Source organism: Dendropsophus ebraccatus, chromosome 9 (assembly GCF_027789765.1).
Source record: "Dendropsophus ebraccatus isolate aDenEbr1 chromosome 9, aDenEbr1.pat, whole genome shotgun sequence".
NCBI lineage: Eukaryota > Metazoa > Chordata > Amphibia > Anura > Hylidae > Dendropsophus > Dendropsophus ebraccatus.
Window position 1 is genome coordinate 70933139 of NC_091462.1, and position 20256 is coordinate 70953394.

The 20256-nt window shown below is 42.3% G+C and overlaps 1 protein-coding gene across 1 annotated transcript in view; it reads left to right on the top strand.

Moving 5' to 3' along the window:
* Positions 1 to 747: 747 nt before the first annotated feature.
* Positions 748 to 20256, top strand: part of TMEFF2 (transmembrane protein with EGF like and two follistatin like domains 2) — a 481080-nt gene continuing 461571 nt past the window's right edge. The window contains exons 1-2 of the mRNA XM_069985346.1: positions 748 to 1070; positions 3624 to 3733. Of these exons, the coding sequence (XP_069841447.1) occupies positions 908 to 1070; positions 3624 to 3733 (273 nt within the window). The 5' untranslated portion in view covers positions 748 to 907. The remainder of the gene's footprint in view (positions 1071 to 3623; positions 3734 to 20256) is intronic.

The window sequence follows — 20256 nt, forward strand, 5'->3', positions numbered from 1 at the left end:
AGCGATAATCACTAATAGCACCTAATGATTAACGACCGAACGAGAAATCGATCGTTTAATAAGACCTGGACCTATTTTTATCGTTGCTCGTTCGCAAATCGTTCGCATTGAATAAGAAGTCGTTCGGTCGTTCGCAGTAGTGACGAACGCAATAGCGACGACAAGACGACTGCAAGAACGATCATAAGTAATGATTATCGTTGCATGTAAATGGGTGAACGATTTCAGGTCTTTCGCAATAGCGGTCGTTTGGATCGTTTATCGTTAACGATTATGCGAACAATAATCGTCCTGTGGAATAGGGCCCTAAAAACTGCTGTATATATGTGAATCCACTTAGAAATATATATTAAAAAAAAAAAAAAAAAACACAACAACTACAGAACAAACCTAGTGTGAACACAACCTAAATCTACCTGGCATGTATCCAGGTCCCATATATGTGGATGCAGATGCACACATGTAAACACTGCAGTATCTGCATGGTGACAGATAGTAAGGGGGGGGGGGGTCCTGCATATTCTCCAACTGAGAGGTATAGAAGCCCTTTAAGTGATGACCTCAGCTGCTGGAGCAGTATGGTGGTTAGCTCACAGTGATCTAGTAGACAGTGCTGCTCTTTCTACTGTAGTGATGATCCAGTAAGGCAGGCTCGGGTTCCCTGTGTAGTGGCGGCTGTGTATTGCTGCTCTCTCCGCCCATCCTCCCTGCTCTCTCCCGTCTCCCCCTCCCTGCTCTCTCCTCACTGCTCCTCCATCCTCAGCACTGCTCTCTCCTCTCACTCAGCCGTCTGGAATTGTTGTGCTTGCACTTACTGGGATGCTGCTGCCGCTGCTGCTGCCGGGGATCCCGTCATGCTAAGCCCCTGCTCAGCCTTTCACATCTGGGAGTCACTGTCTCTCTAGACATGGTGGTGGCAGAATCTCACAGACCGTGCTGGACACTTAGTGATTGCCTATGCTCGCTGCTATTACCTTCCCTCATACTAATCCTAGCCCGGCCGGGGAAACTTGCAGCTTTTCCTACCTCCTTAAGTGACTGCCAAACCCCTACAGGCTGGAACTGTTCTGGTAAGACACAGCCTTGCTATGCACTTGTCACATATATAGAAATGAAGGATCTGCTTCCAAGGGGCATGTTATTGCTGCACATCCTTATTGGCATCTTTATTATTATTATTATTATTTTCTTCTGACTGAGTTAAGTTATTGGATGGAAAAAGTCTCTTGGCATCTCTGGGCACTGAAACAACCCATGCCATGTGTGAATGCTGACAGTCCTGTGTGACATATACATATATACATCTAGTATGATGTGTGTATACTGTATAGAGTTCAGAATGGCAGAGATTTAGTTTCTATAGTTATTGCTGCAGTGTTATTATAATGCCAGCACTGTATGTTTGGAGGAGTCTGGGCATAGATAAGAGATAGAACAGTCAGATGCATTCATACAATAAACTGTGCCAGTTATGTGTCATGTAACCTCACAGCTTACAATTGCTTGTTAGCAGCCTGGAATTAAGTGTAATCTGCTCTGGCTCATATCTCAGGGAATGTTTTCTATCCTAGAATAGTGCTGAGTAGTGCTAAGCGCTGAGATACCTTTAAGACAGATAAATAGATATGAGATCAATCTATAGATTTAGTAGATAACACTATAGATAGATGTGTCCACAGAAACCTATCAGACTGATACTCTATACACACAGTTCTATCTGCATTACAGCTAAACTTCCCTTTCGCAAAGTCTTATTTTTCCAAGAAATCAGATCCATAAAGGATCATTTCTTAATCCTAGCAACAAACTCGGATGCATCATATATTATTTACACGAGGTAGTCTATACCATAAGTCTCCTGTCACTTTAATGGCATATAATGAAGGCTTGTGAACTATTTAATTTTCATAGGCCAATGTCTATTCACAACAGGAGGCAGCCTGCAACCAACACAAAGGCTAGTTTGTCATAAATCACATCTTAGCCTGACTGCTGAAGTCTTAAGTCATGTCAAACTGCAGCTTCCCCTGCCCATAATCCGACTGCTCTGCCGGGATATTGGGGCTTATTATAGCCATAGTTATGAAAAAGAAAACCACCAGCCATTCAAATGTGCCACTTATTCTGAGAAGAAAAACATTGCAGGAAAACTAATTAGTTCTATGCGTTTGCTGTGCCAAAGCCTGAAACATGGTATTTGGCTTGGATTTTGCAGCACAAGCACATTAAAAATAAGTTCATATGTTCAACAGTGAGTGAGCAGCGAATGCTTCATTTCTCATGGTTGTAAGAGTCAGAATTATCGGGATGGAAAGAGTTAATCATATTTAGCTCCATGAAATGATGAAATGATATAGCCCCTACCATAACTCTCCCCCTCCTCAGGGATAAAAGGTCAAATTTAGGACAAGATCCCAAATAATGCTTTGTCCCATCAATTTGGCTGTAATAACCTTCTGTGAGTTGCAGCATCAGGTCATGACTGGTGTTGTATTGACTGCCAAGTTGTGAAATATACTAATGAAATAAGGAAGGATGAGCCATGGAGTTACTGCACTTGTAAATCATCTTTGTAGCTGAAGCCGATTTAATAAGATAATTGGGTGATCAGGGCTTTTTTAGGCTTTTAGGACCCTGCCAGAAACATTACCGTCTTGCTGTCTTTGTCAATAAGAAGCCACTGATGTCTATATTGAATTAATAGTATCATTTGAGGAAGCAGTGGGAGATTTTTTTTTTCTGGATTATTAGCTTTGTAATATATATCTAAAGTGCATTCCGTAAGGAACGCCTGTTATCTTGTGTAGCTTATTGTATATATTCCACATGGCTGCACCCCATGCATGCAGTCTTTTTTTTATTATTATTATTATATTAGGTTAGAAGAATGCATCCCTCTAGCCAGGAAGGGCAGAGCAGCTACAGTATAAATATGTTAAGGACTCAGAGCTATTGTCCTGCTGACTCTTCTTTCATTTTTAATATGATGATGTGGTTTCAAACAGAGGAATGTAATGAAAGAATCAATACGGCTAAATCTTAATGGATCTGAAGTCTAATGTATATGTTCTGTTTAATATTGTATCTTTCTGTAGAGTTGATTGATCAGGTTGCAGACAAGCTGAACTCTGATATTTCTGAGCACCCCCTCCCCCACCTTTAGTGTCTTAGTAGAACCAATCCAAGACAGATGCTGTTTTACTTTAAGTCAGTGGAAATGATGTGACACCTTTATTTCTTAACACTGAAGCGTTTAGCGGTGATCAGCCTTCACTCAGCCTCACAAAAAAAAAAAAAAAAAAAAAAAAAAACAGCGCTTGTTTATTATCTCTTCACTTTGTTATAAAGTGCCACGTTCATCATTGCCTGGATACATTCCAAAGATTGATTTCGCAGTATGCACCAAAATATATTTCTTCTCCATCCAAGATGAATGCATATTGTGTGCATATTACATGTAGCAATTCAATCAGCCCTTCTGAAAATAGAACTATAGAGCAGGAATCCTGCCCAATAAAAGACAAAATGAATCAAGTATTTCAATAAATCATTGTCTAATAAACCCAATCTGTTCTTCTACTTCTCGAAACTAAGTTTTATTCTTTTTTTCCTTTGCATTTGAGGTTTTGATGACAGAGAAAATGATCTTTTTCTATGTGACACCAATACCTGTAAATTTGATGGAGAGTGTTTAAGGATTGGAGACAGTGTGACATGCGATTGTCAGTTCAAGGTAAGGAGCTTGGGATCTCATTTTTCAGATTGACTAATGTTGGCATAAAAAGGGAATCCACTCTCGCAGTCTTTCTCTAAGCTATTTGTTTTTTCTACAGGCTTTATGGTTGAAAGCAGAAATGGTACCAAGGGAAAAATTGCCAAAGTAAACAAGTAGTGTCAAAATATAAAGGCTTTTCAGGAAAATATTGACAATCCAGTGATCCCCACTTGGAATGAGCCTTGGGAGATCTAGATGAAAACAGAGAATGTCCATATTGTCCTCTCGTGGCTTTTGTCTCCATATCTCTATGTCATATATGGTTATAACTTTCCATGGAGACTTATATGGAAGCATTTTAAGTACTGAACATATCAAGCACCAAAACAATCAGTTTCTTTTAACTGATCAAAAAGCTTTGGACAATGGATAAGAATACAGCACTTTGCATCTGTTTTTAAAATAGATGTTACTTTTTTTCCTTAAAAGATTCCTGAGCGTATGTGTCCACTATTTCTGCTGGCAATCAGTTGTCATAACCCATTGGCATTGTCCTAATGACTAACTACTGTAGGACTGTGATAGGACCATAGTAATGTGTACAAAACCTAGTATCTGCGTTGGTCAACAGTTCTGTTGTGAGGAATTTGTACCAAAATGCATTTGTGACGTCCTATGGACTTGCTCACATGTCAAGTTTATAATACTGAACATTTATTGTAAGATTTAAAATCCAACAAGTATGTATGCTGCAAAAAACTGGAAGCTTCATTGCAGTGCCATCAATTCATTTAGCAACTGTCTTTCATGCTTTAGTATTAAGAAGTTCTGTATTACAAGGGATTTTTAGGCACTTACAGAGTAGGCCTTTGCCAGAAGGATTTGTACAGTAGCTCTCCGGTAAATCTGTGGTGCTCGGAGCTTTAGGAATATAACATTATTAGAATCAAATAACAAGAATAGCTGCAAATTCTCGATTCAATGAAATAAGCTAAAGGGGTCATAGTGAATATGTTTTTACTTTCTACCATATCTTCCTGTAAACTTACTAATGCTACATCTGATACAACAGAAGCACAATGATGGCGCTGTGAGTAGTCTGTGTATCTCTGGGTTTTTGCATTAGGATTTCTATATTGGCCTGGTATGTTACAACTAGAGATGAGCGAACCCAAACGTTAGGCATTTGATTAGCGGTGGCTGCTGAACTTGGATAAAGCCCTAAGGCTATGTGGAAAACATGGATATAGTCATTGGCTGTATCCATGTTTTCCAGACAACCTTAGAGCTTTATCCAAGTTCAGCAGCCCCAGCTAATCAAATGCCGAACGGTCGGGTTCGGATCGACTCGAACCCGAACCCGGTTTCGCTCATCTCTAGTTACAACGTAAAAAAAAATCATGGTGATAATTGAAGGGACTGGTAACAGTGAATGGTTGAGTGATGAGCTTATAGCTGAAAGAATGGTGAAGTTTGTCAGCCTGATAGTTATTGGCTAACCACACACAACTGGACAGATATGTTGTGCCTTTAACAGAAACACTCCTTGTATACACCTTAGTATACCTTGCCCCCTAGGGCTTATAGTAAACTACTTACAGAGGTGTTCCAGTATCATATCTTTCTATGGTGTACCTAGTACCCTGGAACTTGTATTTTAGCGCCTTCCAATCCCTCGCTGATCACCACTTGATGCTACTTCTGAGGTGAGCCATCTCAGCAGGAACTGCCCCCTCAGACAACTACTGGCCTCATTGATGGCTTATCTCAGAAGAAGACTGGAAGTCTTTGGAATGGAAGCTGCAGGGGACCAGGGTAGGTAATTTTTTCATTTTTATTTTTTACCATGCACCCAGCATAACATACTAAAATGCTACAACTACTACAATTACTTTAAAATATATAGGGGGAGATTTATCAAACTGGTGTAAAGTAGAATTGTCTTAGTTGCCCCTAGCAACCAATCAGATTCCTCTTTTCATTCCTCACAGATTCTTTGGAAAATAAAAAGTGGAATCTGATTGGTTGCTAGGAGCAACTAAAACAATTCTACTTTACACCAGTTTGATAAATCTCCCCCATAGTGTTTTAAAGGGAACCAATCGGCACAATTGTGCTGATATGGTTCCCTGCTGCACAGTATAGAGTTACTGTGTAGCTCGAGAAGCATACCAGCCACGGTTGCAGCAGTAGCTTTATAAAGGTGAAAAAGAAGTTTTATTCTAGTCATCTGGGCGGGGAGCCACCTGTGACTACTCCTGGCTCTCTGCGAGCAAAGGATCATTGACAGGCAGAGTGAACTATCAGTGGCCTCTCTGCCTGTCAATCATCCCTACACTGTGTGCTGACAGGCGGAGAGCCATGACTAGTCACAGGCAGCTCCCCTCCCAGATGACTAGTTGCCACCCCTCTCCCTGCCTATAGCGGCAGAGTTAAACTTCTTTTTCACCTTAATAAAGCTATTGCTGCAGCCATGGCTGGTATGCTCCACGAGCTGCATAGTAGATTTATACTGTGCTGCAGAGAACCATATCAGCACAATCATAGGATCTGTGCTATTCCAGTTTAAAAAATAAGGATGAAAAAATGTAAATGGTGTATAGTAGTGCAATTCTTATTTGATAGTAGTTAGCTTTTTGCAGCTTTATTTTTATCCCTACATACATGCCAGTATTGTGAAGTTTGAAAGGAGAAATTCAGCAAGGTAACACATTAACACGAGGGACAACACAAGGTCTTTTTTTTATTATTATTTCTCAACGGTGTTTTCACTGTTTTCTTAGATATGTAGTTTATATCTTTTTTCTGTTCTAGGAAATTTTCTCTGTAAGAAACTGTATGACCTGCACAGGGTTGATCTTGAAGTTGCTGTATGCATATTATATTAGCAGTATTACTATTATTATTAGTAGTAGTAGTAGTAGTATAAAATATTAATGCTGCTTGAAGAAAATAAAATAGGTGAATGGTACTGGCCACTTACAGAGGGTTTCCAGTCTGTTGGATTTACAGCTGTAACAGTGTTGTTTTCATTGCAGTAATATTAAATTGTGGTACACAATATCTCAGGGGCCTATGTGACATAACAGAATGTTACTTCTTAGCTGCCATCATCTACTTATGTGCCATCAGGTCCTAAGACACCTTACCCTTTCCTTTCACATTTCAAAAACTCAATAGTGCTGTTGATGTTAACCTCGGGCTTAGCACTGCACACAGTTTTTTTTACTTTATCTACTTTCCCTGAAGAATATTTGCAACTCTAGTTTATCATTCACTGCAGCAAACACAGCAAATATCAGCATCACTTTTATGAAAATCTTCTGCTTTATACCAGTGAAGATACATTGTTCTAGAGGAGATAGCAGATCTCTCTGTAAGGATAGATATACATATTAAGCTATAGGAATAATTATTCTGTCAAATTCTAAAAATACACAGAAGCCATTTACTTGACTGGGAGTGTGAGTATTCCAGTTTGTCCAGCAGATTCTCCTGACACTTGGAAGTTTTCAGGAAGGAACATTTGACTTTTCTGTAGATACTTTTCTATAGGGCCTGTGCAGGTCTCTAAAGTTATTCTCACTACTACCGTTATCGACCAGGTTCTTCACACCACTGAACTGATGTTTTTACACCGTGGGGACCTTAACACTCTGGACTTTTCTTGATGATTATTGAGTTTAATGCTGCTTGTCAGCAACACAAGACCAGCAGGACTGATACTAGTCATAAGGAATTATTGTGTATGTTATTCATGTTTGTATTTATTCTTTGCAAGTAAAACATTCTGTAAAAAATCTGAAGAGCTTTTTATATATCGGGTTGTGATATCAGTCTGATGTATGTTACTGTGACATGACTGATTCATTGAAAGAGATTTAAGAGATCTATATTCACCAAGAAATAGTATCACATTTACTATCACATTGAGCTGCACTATCAGCATTATTTACAGATTGTATGGATGTACAGGTTGTGACCTATGCTGCTCTGTTTTCATATCATTGGATGGTTGGAAACATTATGATTAGCCATTAGCACAGATATACGGTATTATGATGTGTAATGTGGCGCTCATAGCCAGTGATTGTACTGCACTTTGTGCCTCTGTTTTTACATAGAAGTTTTTCCACCATATAACGTGCTGCATTACACTGGTTTCAGAGGAAAATGTGGTGCCTAGCACAGGCATCTTAAGGTGGCATATAAAGCACCAACAGCACAGAAGACAGACCTCTAGGGATCCCTTGTGCTGCTTTTTTTTAGGGTTCATGTAAGTAGTTTGTGTGCATGGAACCTTGAAGGAGTTGTCTCCTTCAGAGAAAACCTGTCCAAAGTCTACACTAGGTAGCCACCTGGAACATCCCTCTATGAGAACAGAGAGCTGCACTATGTGAGTGGATCTTGTTCAAGCTCATTTAAGTCATCCTTGTGTAGACGGTTCTTAGAAGTCTGACAACATTTTTTATTTAAGTATTGTATTGCCTCTCAAAAGTTATACAAATTACCAATATAAACTTTTTGTGGGAAATGAACATAAAGTGTTTTTTTCCCTGCACTTACTACTGCATCAGGGCTTCACTTCCTGGATAAAATGGTAACGTCACGCCCCGACTCCCAGAGCTGTGCGGGCTGTGGCTGCTGGATGGCAGGATGAGCAATTTAAAAAAGCGTTGTCTTTTATGAGACAGTCCTTATAAGCAATGTATATAGATTGCTAGATAGATTAGATTGCAATGGTACATGGCTCCAACATTACAACTTAGAGGCCAACAAGAATTATAGCCCTGCATACAGTTATCACAGGGATCGGATCATACAGTATACAAATATTTAGACCATTTGTTTAAATGTACAGGGTCATGTTGGCATAATGCACTGATAATGTCTGTATTATCTAGAATCTCTAACCGTCTGTGTCTATTATATTAAGGCATATGGCTGCAAATAATCCATGGAAGATATTTCTCAGACATACTGTGCTTTATAGTTTAGCATAGCTCTGCTGTATCATTTCTTGCCTTTGTACTCTGTTAGGACTCCAGAGAGTTTAGATTTAGGATAAAATCAAGTATACAACTTAGTGGAATGTGTTTCTAATTCTGGGACATCTTTATTGATTTATTTTAAGGTTGTGTTCACACGTAGTATTTTAGTCAGTATTTGTAACCCAAATCAGGAGTGAGTCAGACAGAAAGGCTATGTTCACACATCGTCTAAATGACAAAATACAAATAACGGGTGTTGTAAAGGCCAATATTTTCTGTAAAATGACAGACGACACATTGACGGTGTGAACAGTTAGTGATGAGCGAGCATGCTCGTCCGAGCTTGGTACTCGATCGAGTATTAGGGTACTCGATGGTACTCGTTACTCTGGGCGAGCATCTTGTGATACTCGAGAAAATCTCATCATCCGTTTCCTGTAAGTTTGGGCGCTATTTCTCAGTCAATAAAGATGCAGGAGACTCTTTGGTACATCCTGCAATCACGTGGGACTCATACATGTCGATAGCAGCGATTGGTTGCCCAGATCAGATGACCCTGCCATATAAAACGCACAGCTGGCAGTACTCGCTTCAGAAGCATGCTGTGAGAGATCAGGGACAGAGCTGCTGCTTCTCAGAGAGAGTGTCAGTGTAGGATTTAGCGTTCCAGTAGGCAGGAAATACTAGCAATACAAACAAACAGCCCTTTTCAGGGCTTCAAATAGTTTTTTAATAGTATTACTACAGACTGCTGGCTGGGACTTGCAGTGCTGCTACCACGATTTCAGCAGCACACTGTGGTGATTGGCTGCTGGCAGAAAGGGGACATTAGATGTTGCATACAGACCCCTAAGAAGTGCTCAGTGTACTCTTTTTTTCATTTTGGGGCTAGTGGTCCTGCTGTACTACATTGGATTGCTGGGATTTGTAGTACGCCTGCATAGAAATTCACTGCTCATTGGACGGGGGTGTCAGAGAGTGTGTCTAGGTCCAGCCACTACTAGATTGTACCGTACAGCCCCCCCTAAACTAGTGGGTACTACACTGTATTGCTGGGATTTGTAGTACACCTGCATAAAACTTCACTGCTCATTGTAAGGGTGTGTCAGAGAGTGTGTTTAGGTCCAGCCACTACCAGATTGTACCGTACAGCCCCCCAAAAACTTGTGGGAGCACAAGTATTTTTCCTGATTTCTGTATTTCATACGCAAGGCCTATCTAATTTCAATCACATCACAACTGCTTCCACAGAGTAAAGGGTGTGTCAGAGGGTGTGTCTAGGTCCAGCCACTACCAGATTGTACCGTACAGCCCCCCCTAAACTAGTGAGTACTACACTGTATTGCTGGGATTTGTAATACACCTGCATAAAACTTCACTGCTCATTGTAAGGGGGTATCCCAGCTTCTCTAGGTCCAGCCACTACTCCTGTGCCTGCTCTTGCCTCCATGTTGGCTACTGCTGGGCCTTAACTGGCATCCATGTTGACTACTTCTGAGCCTTTACTGGCATCCATGTTGACTACTGCTGTGCCTGCCCTTGCCTCCATGTTGGCTACTGCTGGGCCTTAACTGGCATCCATGTTTACTGCTGACTACTGCTGTGCCTGCCCTTGCCTCCATGTTGGCTACTGCTGGTCCTTAACTGGCATCCATGTTGACTACTGCTTGGCCTTTACTGGCATCCATGTTGACTACTGCTGTGCCTGCCCTTGCCTTCATGTTGGCTACTGCTGGGCCTAACTGGCATCCTTGTTGACTACTGCTGGGCCTTCACTGGCATCCATGTCGGCTACTGCTGTTCCCGGGAGTTCTCTGTGTGCTCAATACCATGTAGTGTCTGGCCTAATTTTGGGGAGGCTCACTTGCTTCCTCATTCACATTTAATGGTTCTCTGTGTGCTCAATGCCATGCTGTGTCTGGCCTATTTTTTGGGAGGCTCACTTGCTTCCTCACTCACTTTTAATGGTTCTCTGTGTGCTCACTGCCATGCTAGGTCTGGTATAATTTTTGAAACGCTGACTAGCTACCGCTTCTACCTTGTTCACTCTGAAATTTTGGGCTGGTTCATGATATGCTACCTCTGTTTTAATGGTTGCCTGTGTTCTCACTGCCATGCTGTATCAGGCTGAGTTTTTGTGTGGCCCATTTGCCTACCTCTGTTTTAACCAGGCTGTTGCACAGAATTAGGCATAATGGTGCCATTAGGCAGCCTCAGAGGCATGCATACATGCTGCCCCTGCTGTTTCCTGTCCATTCCCGTGGTGTTTCCATCATTTTCTGAGGTTGACAGGTTTTCAAACGACCTTCCCCCTACCGAAATTGGGTCCCCTGCAAAAATGCTCGACTCTCCCATTGAGTTCAATAGGGTTCATTACTTGAAACGAGCACTCGAGTTTTGGGAGATATTCGTCTCAAGTAACGAACACCCGAGCATTTTAGTACTTTCTCATCACTAAACATAGCCAAGAGATGAAACCCTTTGCATTATAGTTTCTCTCTATTAGTTCCATTTCTGAATTTGGCTAGAAATACTGACCAAAATACTACAGTTCGCACAATGTTTTTTGAGGTGAAAGTATGGCTGTATTTTGATGATTATGTCCAAAAATAATGATTATGATCATTATTTGTGGCTGTAATTATTAATAATAGTAATATTTATTTATATAGCACCAACAGATTCTGCAGCTTTTTTTAAAATACATAATACAGAGGTAACATTAACCCATTATAAAATAAAATAATTAAAATAAATAAAGATACAAAAGGAATGAGAAACCAGCTCACAAGAGCTTACAGACTAGGAGGACTGTAGATACTAGGACTGTAAAAGGATTAGGAGACACAAGAGGCAACAAGTGCTTTATTTGCAGTTGGTCAGCCATTGTACATAGAATCAGTAAGTGCCTATAAGTTTTGGGTGAGCCAGTCACAAGCCTTTACCTGAGTACAGGTAAAAAAATACATGGAACCGAAGGAGATATAGAGGAGAAAGTAAAGGGAAAGCAGAGGAGGAACAAGTTTAGGGAATTTTATGAGCGTGTCTGAAGAGATGAGTCTTTAGAGTGCGCTTGAAACTGTGAGTGTTGAGAATGAGTCTGATGTCTTTGGGTAAAGCATTTCAGAGAACTGGTTCAGCACGAGAGAAGTCTTGGAGGTGGGAGTGAGAGGTTCTTATTATGGAAGATGTTAATGTAAGATCATAAGCATAGCGTAGAGCATGGGTAGGATGGTAGGTGAAGATGTATGGAGGGGCAGAACTGTGGAGAGATTTATGGGTGAGAGTGAGGAGTTTGAACTGAATTCTGGATTTAATGGGCAACCAGTGCAGTGACTGGCACAGGAGGGTGACGTCAGTGTAACGTTTGGTGAGGAAGATTAGTCTGGGTGCAGTGTTCAGGATGGACTGGAGAGGGGAAAGTTTAAAAAAGGAAGTAGAAGGATTAGTAGGGAGTTATAATAGTCAAGACTAGAATGGATCTTGGTGACAGTAAAGGGTCTATTACATGGGCCAATCTGTGGAAGCAAGCGAGCGATGACCTGTCAGGTCAGCACTCGCTTGCTCCTCATTCACCGCTTGCTCTGAGCTGTATTTAGGGTAAGAAATGGGTGGATTCTTGACATCTTTTGGAGATGTAGGTGACAGGAGCGTGCAAGAGCTTGAATATAGAGAGTAAAAGATACATCCGAGTCTAGCATATCCCCCAGACATCGAGCTTGGGGCACAGGAGTGATGCTAGTACCACAGACTGAGAGTGAGATGTCAGGTGAAGGTTGGTTAGAGAGATGGAATACAAGAAGTTCAGTTTTGCAATCATTGAGTTAGAGAAATAGAGAGGTCATAATTTTAGAGAGAGTGGACAGACGTCACTGGTATTTTGTAGGAATGAAGAAGTGCTGTAATTGGAAGAGGTGTATAGCTGGATGTCATCAGTGTAAAGATGGTAATTAAGGCCAAACTTTTGATCTGTCCGATGGGGGTTGTATCGAGGCAGAAGAGGAGGGAAACCAGGGCTGATCCCTCGGGAACTCCAACAGTAAGGGCCCTATTCCACCGGACAATTATCGTTTGCATAATCCTTAACGATTAACGATCTCAAACGACCGCTATTGCGTAAGACCTGAAAACGTTCACTCATTTCCATGGAATGATAATCGTTACTTATGATCGTAATTGCGATAGTTTTTTCTTCGCTATTTCTTCGCTATTGCGTTCGTATCTATTGCGAACGACCGAACAATGTCTTATTCAATGCGAACGTTTTGCGAACGAGCAACGATAAAAATAGGTCCAGGTCTTATAAAGCGATCAACGATTTCTCGTTCGGTCGTTAATCGTTAACTGCATTTCAACCGAACGATTATCGTTTAGATTCGAACGATTTAACGATAATCTGAACGACAATCGTCCAGTGGAATAGGGCCCTAAGAGGTAAAGGAGATAAGTAGATCTAGAGAAGGATACACTGAAGAAGCAGTCAGAGATGAAGGAAGAAAACCAGGAGAAAACAGAGTCCTGGAAATCAAGAGAGCCGAGAATGGAGAGAAGGAACTGGTGGTCTAAAATGTCAAATGATCCAGGAGGATCAGCAAGTAGTAGTTTCCTTGTGACTTAGTCTTCAGGAGTTTGTTTGACATCTTGGTAAGAGTGGTTTTAGTGGAATGAAGGGTTCGGAAGCCAGACTGTAGGGGGTCAAAAGTTATAGGAGAGATAATGGGTTAGGTGAGAATAGACCAGACGTTCCAGTAGTTTAGAGATGAAAGGGAGATAAAAGACAGGTCGATAGTTGGCTGTACAGGACGGATCTTGAGAATTTTTTTTTTTCCGCAATGGGATTATTACAGGATGTTTGAAGGAGGGACAGAGACCAGAGGAGAGAGGTGGGATATTTTAGTGAGTAGTGACAGCAGGAGAGAGTGACTTGATGAAGTGTGAGGGAATAAGGTCACTAGGTAAGGTAGTAGGACTAGAGGAGCTTGGAGACTTCTTTCTCTGTCACTGGATCAAAAGCTGAAAGTGATGAGAAAGTGGGAAAGAGAATGGGATCTATAGGAAGGACTTTGAGGCTGGGAGGTGATTTCAGAGTGGATAGTGTCAATTTTAGATTTGAATTAGGAGACAAGGTCTTCAGCACAAAGGTTAGAGATAGGTGTCTGAATTTTGGGCTTAAGAAGAGAGAGTTATTGAAGGTATCGAAGAGGCATTTTGGATTGTTGGACAGTAAAGAGATGAGGGAGGTGAAATAGGCTTTTAATGGCGAGGTGAAGGGCAGAGTAGTAGGTTTTGAGATAGATTTTTGTAGTGTAGGAAATCTGATAACTATCAAAATACAGTCATATTTTCACCTCAAAAATAATTGTTCGAACATAGCCCATGTGTGACTATGGCCTGAACCATAATTTGAATAAATAGGACTACAACATGTACTAGGTTGAGAGTGTTCCTAAAAAATATCTTACTTAATGGGTCTCTCCCCACTGTACATCCCATTGTTAGTTTGAAGTAACCCTATTATCATTTGATTTTTACAGGTACGCATCCGCCACCCCCCAAGCAATCAGTTGTGTAATGTGTACTTTAAAAACTTTCACATCGAATCTGAGCTCTGCACCTTCATCAGACTGGAAAGTGCAGCGGAAAGCAGAGCAGATTGTACTCTTCTGTAAAGTAGGATACGTGTGATCCTTCTATTTGGTAAAATGTTAAAAAGCTGTGTATACAAAACCTTATTACACCTACAGCAACAAATACAGTACATACACAATTATGTTATATATGTTCTCTGTATGTCCATCAAACTAAGAGATACTCTTTGCAGTAGTTTTTTGTTCTTGCTCATAGAGTAGCTTACTCTATCTATCTATCTATCTATTTATCTATCTATCTATAATATATATCAGCCTGACCACTGCTGTTAGAGCAGAGTGGTGATCGGTAACCTAGACAATGAGCTGTCAACCATGAGAGAGCAGACATATTAGGAGAAGGAGACCAGTTTGCTAAATAAATGTATTTGTAAAAATATTTATCTTAACTGCCCCTCTTGTAGCACAGGATGTCACATACTTCTTCACTTACTGGCTCTCCCAGTCACTCAATTGCCTCTGGAGGGCTTGCTTAGCATATGTTGCATAAAAACAACATACAGTATAATGCAAAGGCAGTAAGCAATAGAATCACACAGCAGACTGTTAAATTAGGATCTTCTGGGTTTAGACCTCATAGGCTATGTATCCGGCTATGTAACCCAACAGTCCATGGCAGCAACAAAACAAAGGTGCTGTACAACATAATAAAAAATAAGTTTTTCCGACCTATGATGGCATCATCTAGTAAGCATTCATACACCTATAGGTACTTTTCTATATCTTTTATAGGCTTGAAAGCCCCTTTCAGCAATAAAAGGCAGTTCATGTGTGTAACCATTGTTTTGTGACTGTTTATGCTGAGCTTTGCTTCACAAGATATCTTTAATTAATGACGAGTGTGATAATCTCCAATACTGAAAGTTACAGTGCATGAATTTCAGGAAATTAGGATCATTCATGGAGTTTAATGGAGTAGTTAATTAATCATTGATGTCAAGAGATGTTCATCTGGACAGGAAGAGATTGCTGGAAATATAGGATTTCTTACCCATTTCTTAAGGACAATTAATTTCATATGATAAATCACATTCAGTGATTCCTCTAAAGAGATTATATGCAGGAAATTTAATCACATGAGAAATCACTCTAACTTTTAAAGCTTACATTTATGAGACCCTCATGATAAAGGGCTGCTTTGAAAATATAATGTTCAGGGCAGTAATGAAATGTAACCTCCTCCTAACAAGATCAGTTTTCGGCACCATGTTATCAGGATCACACAGTTTCAGTCGATGTATTTTATGCATACCTGTGGGGTTGCTGACATCAAAGTACTTTTAAATTCCTTTAATCTGGGTTCTGATAATTCAGAAATGATGATAATCTAGCTCTCGTTTCTAGCACAGAACTGCATGATGCGATTGATTTTCACAAATCCAGAGACAGAGGAACGAGCTAGGAAATCTAGTGGTCAGGAACATTCATGGGCTATGCTCACACACAGGATTTTGGTCAGTATTTCTGTCAGTATTTGTAGCCAAAATCAAAAGTGTATAGTAGAACTAACAACTAAAAACTAGAGATGAGCGAACCGGGTTCGGGTTTGAGTCGATCCGAACCTGAACGTTCGGTATTTAAATAGCTGGGGCTGCTGAACTTGGATAAAGCTCTAAGGTTGTCTGGAAAACATGGCTACAGCCAATGACTATATCCATGTTTTCCACATAGCCTTAGGGCTTTATCCAACTTCAGCAGCCACCGCTAATCCAATGGCGATCGTTCGGGTTCGGATGGACTCGAGCATGCTCGAGGTTCGCATATCTCTACTAAAAACTAAAGAAATCTGGCCTATATAAAGCGGTGGTCTTTTTTTTTTTAAACAGGTGGTCTTTTGGAGCGGTCTCTCTCTTACTGTTCTATAACTCAAGCCTCTTTCTTTTAGAAAATAAAAGTATATTGATTTACTTAGTTACATCCTTTACATAGTAAAATAAACAAAACATCCAACAAATTCAACCAAGGGAGGGAGTAAAATGTTTATGTTGGGGTACAGGTAGCTTTGGTGCAACAGTTATTTACTTCCACTGAACACTCCTGCCGCAGGAGGACCCCAGGGGGGCGTGGTTAGGTAAGAAGAGGATGTTAATTATTAGAGATGAGCGAGTAGTGAAATAGTCGACTATTCAAACGAGTATTCTATCCCATTATAGTCTATGGAAAAAAAATTCTCGGCACTTGGAAATCAAAAATTGACCACTTGGAGGTCACCAAGTCCCCCATGAAACCTCCCTAAACGATTCCAACACCTCCAAAATGACACTGGGACATTAGGGGGAGCATGCCTGGGTGCAGCCAACACCCAAAAATTGCAGTATAATGCCACTCTCTGCAGTTGCGAAGGAAAAATATTTGTGAACGCTTTACAAACATGTATGGCAATGTTCACACATTTCGTTCGTTTTTCTTGTGCAGTGTTACATACATGATTCCAATGTGCATCCGCAGAGTGTCATGTTATTTGTGCGTATCACGCGTAATACTGTACGAACGTTACTGGAACAGTATATATGACGTGCCTTTTTCTGGGCTACTGGAATAATATGTATCACATGCCCTTAGTGGTGTTAAACAGGGACACTATAAGTCACTTGTACACACAGGGTACTGGAATGAATACACCTGCTGATGCTGATGCTGCTGTTATATCATCTATTTCTTAGCACTGAGAATTGCTTTTGATTCAGAGATGACTTTTTCGCTTAATCTTAGCCCTGAAAAGGACTTTTGGGTTCAGTAGTAATCCTGCCTAACAAAAACGCTACTAAAACCTCTCCCTGCTCCAAGAACTCTCCCTGACTAGGGTGAAAGCTCATCTGCGGTCGAGAGGCGGGAGCCAAGTATTTAAGATTCAAGGTCATTTGGTTCAGCTATCCAATGAGGGTAGACGTGGTTTTCGCGCTGCGTGCGTACTCCCATGGTCCCTCACGGCCTCCCTGCATGGTGATTGGATCTGCGATGGGAGGGCTTTTGAATGTTTCCCTCGTATTTGCCTCACTACTCGATTGAATTTGAATCTTTCGAATACCGCAATATTCGATCGAATACCTACTCGATCGAATTGTATTCGCTCATCTCTATTAACCTCTTAAGGACCCATGACGTACCGGCACGTCATGGATCACTGTCACTTAAGGACCCATGACGTACCTTTAAACGGGCGCCGCGGCCGGCCGGGTCCCGATCGGGGGAGATAGCCTGCTATAATACATAGCAGGCCATCTCTCCCTGTCGGCATGGAGGGTTGTTAACCCCCCCCATGCCGACGATCGCCGCTATTGGCTGATAAGCCCATAGCGGCGATCGGAACCTTTCCGGGCCATCGGTGGCCCGATGACCCGGAAAAAAATGGCGGTCGGTGCTGTCCGAGGACGGCACCGACCGCCATTACTGTAAAAAGTAATGGTGGTCACGGTACCACCGTCCCGATCGCCGTTCACGGCCGGCCAGCCGGCCGGCCGTTCTCGGCGATCAAAGTCCCCACAAGTAATAAATACCTGCTCCGGACCCCTCAGCTAGGTAGCTGAGGGGTCCGGAGCAGGTATTTGTACATTACTCACCTGTCCCGGGGTCCTGATCGGCGTCTTCCGGGTTCCCGGCGTCCTCTTCATCTTGTCGGGACTTCGGCTTCTTCCGTGAGTCCCGATCGTCTGTTTCCGGCTCCAGCGTCGTCTTTTTTCGTATTTTTCCGGCTCCAGCGTCGTCTATTTTCGGATCTTGCGCTCTGCTGCCCCCTAGCGGCTGATAAGTGTAATACACGTATCAGCCACTACAGGGATGTTCAGAATGTAGTAAAAAAAAAATTTTTTTTCCCAATTTTTTTTTTTCCTATTTTCCGCACCCTATCGCCGCTGAGTGTTGATCAGCATCGCACGAAAGTGCGCTGCTAATCAGCAACTCCTCCTTTTTGGCGTAGGGTGGTTTTTTTTTATATCCTACTGCCACGGTCTGCTGATAAGTGCCGAACATAAGTGCGGCATTCATCAGCAACACCATTTTTGGCGTAGGTTTTTTTTGTATACTTACTGTAAAAAACACGTAAAAAAACACTACATTACACCACACTACATTGAATAAAGTTTTACACTACACCACTACATATCCCATATACCAATCCCCATATAAAGATGGCCCCCAGGGTGTTTTCGGTATCGGACGCATACATTATTATTGCCTCCGACACCGAAACAGCCAGTGAGGATGAATGGGGGGTCCTTCGTTCCTCCATTCATCCTCATCCTCCTCATCATCCAGTGACGTGTCTGGGAGTAGCGTAGCGTACGCTGCCCCCCAGACACGTCTTTTCCGCCAGTACCGTCCCAATAAGAGATGACGGTATGGCGTGAAATTCTACAAACTCTGTGAGAGTACCTCAGGGTACACTTACAGATTTAGGGTACGTGCACACTGCGGAATGGCGAAGGATAACCCTTCGTGCATTCCGCAGCTGGCACCCGCCGGCGGAATGATGCAGGGGCGCGTCTCCGCCCGTGTCATAGACTCTATCCTATGCATGGGCGGATTCCATCATCCGTCATTCCATCAACACGTTGGACGCAGAGCGGAATCCGCCCGTGCATAGAATGGAGTCTACGAGACGGACGGAGACGTGCGCCTGCATCAGTCCGCCGGCGGGTGCCAACTGCGGAATGCACAAAGGGTTATCCTTCGCGATTCCGCAGTGTGCACGTACCCTTAGGGTGTATGAAGGAAGGGACACTCGAATCCAGCCCCCAGATGCCCACTCCCCCCCCCCATCCTCGGAGTTAGTGGGGACATCGTCCGGGAACTGATCTTCCCACTGCTGGATGAAGGTTACCACCTGTACGGGGATAACTTTTATACCAGCACCCCCTCTTCCGGTCCCTCGCTGCCCGAGCTACTGTAGCTTGCGGCACGATCCGAACATATCAGAAGTAGTAATAAAGCCCTAATATTTAGCAGCCATGGAGCGGACCCAGCGCTTCTGGATATGAAGGACCCCGTATTGCACCAGGGCAACATTTTCCAGGTGACGTCCCCCACACTGGAGAAAGGGAGACCCCAGAAGAAGTGCAGAGTGTGGTGTAACAGGGGGATCAGGAAGGACGCCATTTACCAGTGTGACACCTGTCCTGATCACCCCGGCCTCTGTATACTGGATCGCTCCAAGGCGCACCACACGTCACTGGGGTTCTACATTATCTAAATTTTGTCCCTTATTCCTATTTCAGGGGTCACGTTGATCCAGGGATTGTTCTGATCGCCATTATGGAGTCGGGAAGGAATTTTTCCCCTGTGATGAGGCTACTGTCGTCTGCCTCACGAGGGGTTTTTGCCTTCCTCTGGATCAACACAGGTTGAATTTGATGGACACCTGTCATTTTCAACCTTATAAACTAATAATTGGCCTAATACCCCCAAATAAATTAGAATTGTCCCTTTTCCCCAGCTAAATAGGTATGGCCGCCATTCCCATTAGAGGATGCCATGATGCAATTACAAAGCCTCTGTGCGGCCAGGACAGTAGAAACCCCCCACAAGTGACCCCATTCTGGAAACTACACCCCATAAGGAATCTAACAAGGGGGGCAGCGGGTATATGGCCCCCTGGTGACGGCCACATTTGGGACGTGAAAATGAAAAAAATAGTATTTTTTATTTTCACGGCACATGTTCTACACATGTGCCCATCACTAGTGGGGTCCATATGCTCACTGCACCCCTTGTTAGATTCCTTATGGGGTGTAGTTTCCAGAATTGGGTCACTTGTCGGGGGTTTCTACTGTTCTGGCAGCACAGGAGCTTTGTAATTGCGACATGGCCTCCATCCCCCATTCCAGCCTCTAAATGGCGCTCTGTCCTTTTGGTGACTTGCCCTGTGCCCATATGGCAAATTATGTCCACATGTGGGGTATTTTCG